We start from the raw sequence: 7,953 nt of genomic DNA on the forward strand, positions 1-7,953 counted from the left end.
AAATTTCTTCTCGCGCCCGGTCGGGCGGTCCTTCGCCCGGTCGGGCGGTCCTTCGCCCGGTCGGGCGATTATTAAACAAATTTTAGGCCAACTCTCGCGCCCGGTCGGGCGAAGCTCCGCCCGGCCGGGCCAAATAAATGTCCGTATACGTCAACTCTCGCGCCCGGTCAGGCGAAGCTTCGCCCGGCCGGGCCAAATAAATGTCCGTATACGTCAACTCTCGCGCCCGGTCAGGCGAAGCTTCGCCCGGCCGGGCCCGAGAGCAAGGTTTGACGATTCTACTTTCTTCAAATTTGGCTAACTCTTTTCCTGTAAACTGTACCAAAAACTCGTAAAACTCATTAAATTCCCTCCTCTCTCCTCTCATAAGAAAAAGAAGAAAAATAAAAATAAAAACAAATAAAATACGGGTTGCTAACTCGAATCTCGACCTAACCATTAAATTCCCTCCTCTCTCCTCTCGAATCTCGACCTAACCATTTATAAATTAATCTGCCTATTGAAACTAAGCCTAAACATCAATTCTCATCTCTCGAATCTCGAATCAATATTGCTAAACTCATACAATTAAACCTGGCCAAATCTAATTGCATAGCATTAAAACAATCAATAGGAAATTAATTAAGCATTAATAATCAACAATCATAAAATTACCCTTTCATATTATTTATCAGATCCCCAGAAACCCTAGAAGGAAAACTACTCAGACATAATTAAAACTAAGCAAAACATAATATTTAAACAAGACATGAAAGAAAAATAGAATGAATAAAATACTGAGATTAATTAAGAGAGAAATCGTACCAAGACGACGGAATTACAATAGAGTTGAGGAACAAGAAAGAAAATAAAGTCTAGAGAGAGAAAGTTGAGTAGAGAGAAGGAAGAGAATAAAAACTAGAGTAAGAATAATGAAGAAGACTCCTAATCTTGCCTAATAATAACACATTAATACTAAGAAAGACAATCACCGCTAAACAAAACAAATCGGAAATCAAAACTCCCTAATTCTACACGCGCCCGGTCGGGCAAGGGCTCGCCCGACCGGGCCCGCCTTTTTTCCTCTTCAAATGCTTTCTCGCGCCCGGCCGGGCAGTGGCTCGCCCGACCGGGCCCGCCTTTTTTTGCCTCTGATGATTTCTCGCGCCCGGCCGGGCGCGTGCACCGGGCGCGTGTTGATCTGGCCCGCCCGGCCGGGCGCGCCTCCGGGCGGAGAAGGTAGTCTTGGGCGAGGCTTTTGGGCCTCGAAACCTCCAACTCTTGGGCCTCCGAACTTGGCCCAAGTCCTCAAATCTTCATAACCGAGCCCTTAATCACCGATTTGATCCCTCCAATCGGCCTTGGGCTATCGAACGCGGTCGCGGTCTTCCAATACTTGTAGATGCTCCTCGAAAAACCCGGGAAAATGCTCCAAATACACAAATTCCTACAAAACTCAAGCAAAACTACTAAAGCACTGAAAAACACAAATTAGTAATAAAAGTGGCTCGTAGGAGCCAAAAACACTACTAATTACGACCAAGGGACGGGGATAAAAATATATATAAAATGAACACATCACTATCTCAGAAAAGTGATACTCAAGCACATGATGCATGGTCCTTGTGGTCACTTGGATCCAGAGTGTCCTTGTATGAAACACAAGGAAAGTCCTGGCCGTTGTAAATATGGCTATCCTAAGCAGTTTTGTGATGACACTAAAAATAGCAGTGATGGATATCCATTATACCGAAGAAGAGACACAGGAGAAACTGTCACAGTTCGAAAGACAGTCATGGATAATAAATGGGTTATCCCATATAATCCGTTTCTTTCTTCATACTTTGATTGCCATTTAAATGTTGAGGTTTGCTCTACTATAGAGGCGGTCAAGTATTTGTATAAGTACGTTTATAAGGGTCATGACAGAGTGTCTTTTAATATTGTTCGGTCTGAAGAAGTTGTTCCTATCCAAGATGAAATACAACAGTATCAGTCAGGTCGATGGGTTTCACCCTGTGAAGCTGCTTGGCGCCTTTTTGGTTTTGATATGTACGAGATGCATCCACCGGTTCTACCTCTTCCCGTGCATTTGCCTAATTCACAGTTGGTCCAGCTCAGACCTCATGAACAGCTTACATCAGTGGTTTCAGATGATAAACGTTCTAGAACTTGTCTTACAGAATTTTTTCGAATGAATGTCAAACTGTCTCCTGGAACAGGACTGAAGTACAATGAATTTTCATAGCACTATCGCTGGGATGCATCTGATAAACGTTGGTATAAAAGACAAAATAAAAAGATAGTGATTGGTAGATTGGCTTTTGTTGGACCTTCAGAAGGAGAAAGATATTATCTCAGATTATTGCTGCATAATGTTAAAAGTCCTAAGTCATTTGAAGATCTTCGTACAGTTGATGGTCATGTATGTGACACCTTTCAGCAGGCTGCGCTTAAGCTGAAGTTGCTGGAAGAAGATGATTCAGTTGATCTTTGCCTTAGAGAAGGCTGTGCTGTTCAGATGCCACTTGCAATTCGCAAGTTATTTGCTACTGTGCTCATATTTTGTCATCCTAGCGATCCCCTGACTCTCTGGATGAAATATTATAGTTCCCTGTCTGAGGATTTTAGACACAAGCATGCTTCTGATCCTTATAAAGTGAGGCGCCTTACTGTTAAATCAGTTGAATGGTTTTTAGAATCGATGGGTAGTTCTCTTGCTGTTTATGGATTAGACCATTTAGTTGAGCCTGAAGATGATGAAATACATGTAACAAAGGATATAGAGGATGCATTGAATGCTCCAATTCCAGAACAGTGTCTGCAATGCAAGAGCCAATTGAATAGGGCTCAGCGAGAGGCATTTGATGTTATAATGGATCATGTTACAAAGAAAATGCCAGGAGCTTTTTTTATTGATGGTCCTGGTGGAACAGGAAAAACGTTTTTGTATAATGCTTTATATGCAGAGATAAGAATGATGAATAGGATTGTATTGCCAACAGCGACATCCGGTATAGCTGCAGCTAATATTCCCTCTGGAAGGACTGCACACTCACGGTTTAAGATTCCATTGGATCGGCTTGAGTCACGTGCCTGTAGTGTACCTAAACAAGGTAGTCTGGCTGCATTATTAAGAGAAACAACACTTATCATTTGGGATGAAGCTTCAATGGCCAAGAAAGAAAACGTTGAATCACTTGATATGTTGCTGAGGGATATATGTGATCCTCACTTATTGTTTGGAGGCAAAATCATCGTATTTGGAGGAGATTTTAGGCAGGTTCTTCCTGTTGTCCCAAAAAGAACACAGCGCAAGGCAGTTGCTGCTAGCTTGGTTAGTTCTGCTCTGTGGCCACTGTTAACTAAATTCAGATTAACAGAAAATATTCGAGCTAGACATGATCCAACATATGCAGCTTTCTTGCTGGCACTGGGAAATGGGGAGCTGCAGGACACTGAAAATGCATTGGTTAAGCTGCCTGCAGAAATCATAGCACCTTATGATGCTGCCACACCTCAGGATATGAACCTGACATCAGTTGCTTTTCCAGAAATGGATATGCCTCCATTTAGTGCAGATATATTTACCACAAGAGATATACTAACACCTGTCAATGACGATGTTGATTTCATAAATGCCATCTTGATAGATAAGTTTCCAGGTGAAGAAGTAGCTTACAAGAGTTATGATTTGATGATTGATGATGATTGTTCCATCTATCCCACTGAATTCCTAAATAAGTTGTGTCCTGGTGGCATGAGCCCTCACGAGCTTATATTAAAAGTCAATAGTCCAGTTATCTTATTACGCAACATCTTGCCATCATCAGGTCTTTGCAATGGAACACGTTTGATATGCAAGAAATTCTTTCCAAATCTTATTGAGTGTGTTATTGTTGTTGGTCATCATAAAGGAGAGCATGTACTGATACCGAGAATTAATCTAAGACCATCAGAATCCTCGGCTTACCCTTTTCAGTTTCAGAGAAAACAGTTCCCCTTAAAGCTTAGCTTTGCAATGACCATCAACAAAGCTCAGGGACAAACACTGAACAAAGTTGCTATTTACTTGCCACGATCATGCTTTTCACATGGACAGCTATACGTGGCTCTTTCTCGAGCTCGACAAGCATCTAATGTTACTGTTATAGCTAATGTTAGTGATGATGAGCCAACATTAGGTCATGTCAGGAATGTAGTATCCTATGACATTCTCCATTTGGCTGGCATCATTTAGCTTTATAGGTGAGTAACACCTTTCCATTTTTTCTCATTAAAATTTGTCTTAGATTTCTTTATCATTTTTTAGATTCCTTACAGAGTTTAGTGACCTATTTGCTTTCATTTTCTGCCTGCAGAATGTACTGTTTGCAGCATGTGTTCCTTTTGAGACATCTCATCATTCACCAATCAAAATGATGGCATTCCTTTAGAGTATGATATGCTATTCAGTAGTATTAGGTGCTTTATGATCCATTGTTCTGATCTGAGGCTAGATGTTTTGCAGATTAGCAAGTGCCTCCTGTGCAGATTTTCCCTGTTGTTTATGCAGTGTTCAGGAGTGATTTTGGTGATCATATGTTTGCTAGAAAACAGCTATTCTGCTAATTTGCCTCGGCACTTATACATAGTTTATTCGATAAGCCTACACCTTCTAATTAGCTGGTTATTTGTAATTGTAATAATCAAGTGTTATTTTGTGATGATGCTTACTTAGTAAAATGCTTTAGTTTGTAGTTCACTGCAGCCTGGCATATATTATTAGTTTTCGTATTTACCTATAAGCCTAGGAGTAATTTTATGTGTAGTGTATCCTCATAGTCCTACGCACATGAGTGGTTACACATGAAGTGCTTGGTCTTTATGTGCAGGCTATCTCTAACAAAATTTGGAATCACAATATCCTTACAGAAGGCATACAGCAGGAAATACTCTCAAGAAAAAAAGGCTCAAGCCTCAGTTGGCATACATATAGAGCTTAACTGAAGTTAGAGAAACTATACAATGCCTATTAAACAAAATGAAACAAAACACTATACTAATTTTACAGGTTTATAACTTCCTGGAGAATATTAAATTCTCTAATATATATCAAATAAGGGTCTTTTTTATGTAGTTATAATAATAAAAAAAAATAAGAATTGCAGACTAAGTTACAACAACAGAAAAAAGTACAGTCAAATGCATAACAGTACATTTCAACTTAAGATGATTCAAGTTATATTTTCTGTTTCTTCTTAAAGTGGATTTTACAATGTGATTAAAAAATATACATATATATCATGTAAGTACTGTAATTTCAGACCAAAGATATCAATATAGAAATGCAACTCTTTATTTAAATATCAACAAGTACAGTCTACATCTGTGGAGTATAGAAGGAAGTCTTTTGGGTAGTAAACTTTGTTGATTTTATGGGAAAAAATACAACAGACCACTATTGCAATAAACAGTAGCTTTGAATTCTTGCCTTTTTTCCTCTTTTTTTTTTTTTTTTGCTAAGAAAACAACAAGCTGTACTATAAAAACACCACTACCCTTAGGTCTTCATATGCCTCATACCATTCAATATTCTGCACTAAGTCATAAGAAGGAGACTAGGAAAGAAAATTCCAAGCAGAAGCTACGATCCACATTATCAGCATTAACGCCCCTGCAGCTTGACAGGTATGATCATTCTATATACTATTTCACTTCGTATATTTAAGAATTTCAACTAAACAACCTGGAATTTATTGCTAACTGAATATCCATGCATATAATGTGTATGTCATGCTTACACATTTAGATTCTTCAAAGCCTTTTAGGTGCAGAATATGAAAAAGGCATTATTTGTCTATATGCTTCTGTACATTCACAGTTACATGTGTATAATTATTTAATAATGCTTGCTTTTGTTTAATCCTACTTAGTAGATCACATCATTAACATTTTACAGGGCTACAAATGGCCATATTAATTAAGTTAGATTAGTGTTGGAATTGTTAGATATTTTAAAAGTGCAAAATTAATCAGCAACTTTAGTTACACATCTAATTTAGTTAATTCATTTTGTAAAATATAGATATCATATTACGATTCAAGTCATCAGAATTGGTTTGTTTTTTGCTTTTGAATGGCTACGTATCGTTGATTATGTTGCTTGCATTATTATCAGTAGCATATTATTAAAGATAGCAGTGTTATAGTGGCTACACTTAGATCCAATGATTAAAATGCATGTACAAGTAATCTACTGTATGATTATTAGTTTAAAAAGAAACTAAAATCAACTGGTAGCTGATCATTCTGCTTTCATGTAAACTTATTTGCTAATTAATTAGATAGAATAACCATCATACATGCATGTATGCAACCAAGGGTTATTTAGCTTTCTGATTATGCTGTATACAGAATCTTCTAAATGGCACCTCAGCGAAAGTTTCTTGATGAGCTCAATACATCGAGCAAGTCATACAAAGTAAAGGTTAACATTGCAGAGAAGGGTCGCAAGCAGGAATCTGAGAAAAAAATAATGTACCAGTACATTATCTTACAAGATGATAAGGTATACATCATGCATACCATTTGCAAACATCCATTAATCCCTAAACAAAACATGATACATAATTATGTTATAATGCATTTGTTTTTACTTTTTCCAGAAAAATCGGATGAAAATGACCCTATTTGGTGATCAGATTGATGCATATAAAGATGTCATCTTATTCAGAGGCAACTATGATATTGCTAATGCCTTGATAAGACCATTAGATCCCCAATACAGGGCTAAAGAAACAGATCTTCCATTTCAGATGACAATAGGCAGCAGGACTCTCATCCAATCTCTGGATCCTGAAGGAGAGCAAGTATTCCCTAGATATCAGTCTCTTGCCTCTATTCCAAGAGTTCCCCTTGATGACACTCGACATGGTAACAAAAAAGTTCATCTTCATATTTTAAGCCTGTGATTAAATGCTACTAACTCATCCCATTAAATAGCTTAACACCAGTGTCTTTTTCATTTTAGATATTCTTGTCATTGTGTTGTATGTTGCAAAAGAACCAAGGAAAATCGTGACAACTCTGAACAAAGAGTCTTTTGTGCGCGACCTGATAGTAATAGACCATAGGTGACTTTTTTTCTGCTATCAATTTAGATTCCATCATAACAGCACAATACTTGTAAAAAATTTACTCTAACATTTATGCTTTTACTATACTTTCAGCACTGATCAATCTGTAAAGGTATGCACATGGAACGATTTGTCAGGAAGCCACTGTGAAACTCTTGTTTCTAACAGTGACAACTTCAAGGTCATTGGTATTACAGCTTTACGTCCTGTAACTCGTAAAGGTAGCCAATAAGATGCCCTTACAAGCATATGCCTACTTTGATTTGTTTCGATATCTATCAATGAGCTAATAAATATCACCTGATATCTTTACCATACAGGTTTCCAACTTGAATCAACCATGTCTACTGTGATAATCGAGGACCCTGAAGGCGAGAAAGCAGCTGCATTAACTGAATGGTGTGCCATTTACTATCTATCTTTGGAGAATTCCAGATTGTACATATTTTTTTATGCTTTTGAACTGATACAAGCTGCAATTCTTGTTTACAGGGCTAGAAAACATCGACCTGTTCTGATTGATCATCAGAATAGAGTTGAGGCTGCCTGGAATCCACCTGCAGAGAGAATTCTAACTACAATAGGTCGCATCAAGGCAAAAAAGGTAGATTCCTAAGCTATTCCATTGGTTATAGATTCCTATGCTCTTACACAGCTTCATTTCTCAATGTAGGCAACAAAAACACTTCCACAGGAAGTATATTGGCTGCGAGTTGTTGCATCTGATATGCAGTATGATAGGCTCAGAACATATATAGGATGTTCTTACTGTGGAAAAAGAACACAGCTTCCTCTCGGAACCATCTATAACTGCGCAGCCTGCAACAGAGATGAGATAACTGCAACTCACCGGTAA

General features: G+C 38.2%; 2 protein-coding genes across 2 annotated transcripts; both read left to right on the top strand.

Moving 5' to 3' along the window:
* Positions 1-1,591: 1,591 nt before the first annotated feature.
* LOC145600325 (ATP-dependent DNA helicase PIF1-like) lies at positions 1,592-4,219 on the top strand. The gene is made up of 2 exons (XM_081656240.1): positions 1,592-2,125; positions 2,228-4,219. The coding sequence occupies exons 1-2, from the start codon at positions 1,592-1,594 to the stop codon at positions 4,217-4,219; spliced, it is 2,526 nt and encodes an 841-aa protein (XP_081512366.1).
* Positions 4,220-6,385: 2,166 nt separating this feature from the next.
* LOC145600326 (replication protein A 70 kDa DNA-binding subunit B-like) lies at positions 6,386-7,953 on the top strand. The gene is made up of 7 exons (XM_081656241.1): positions 6,386-6,529; positions 6,627-6,894; positions 6,992-7,094; positions 7,191-7,318; positions 7,418-7,496; positions 7,590-7,701; positions 7,771-7,953. Exons 1-7 carry the CDS (start codon positions 6,386-6,388, stop codon positions 7,951-7,953), a joined length of 1,017 nt encoding a protein of 338 aa, XP_081512367.1.

This window comes from Chenopodium album, chromosome 21, assembly GCF_948465745.1.
Source record: "Chenopodium album chromosome 21, dcCheAlbu1.1, whole genome shotgun sequence".
Classification (NCBI taxonomy): domain Eukaryota; kingdom Viridiplantae; phylum Streptophyta; class Magnoliopsida; order Caryophyllales; family Amaranthaceae; genus Chenopodium; species Chenopodium album.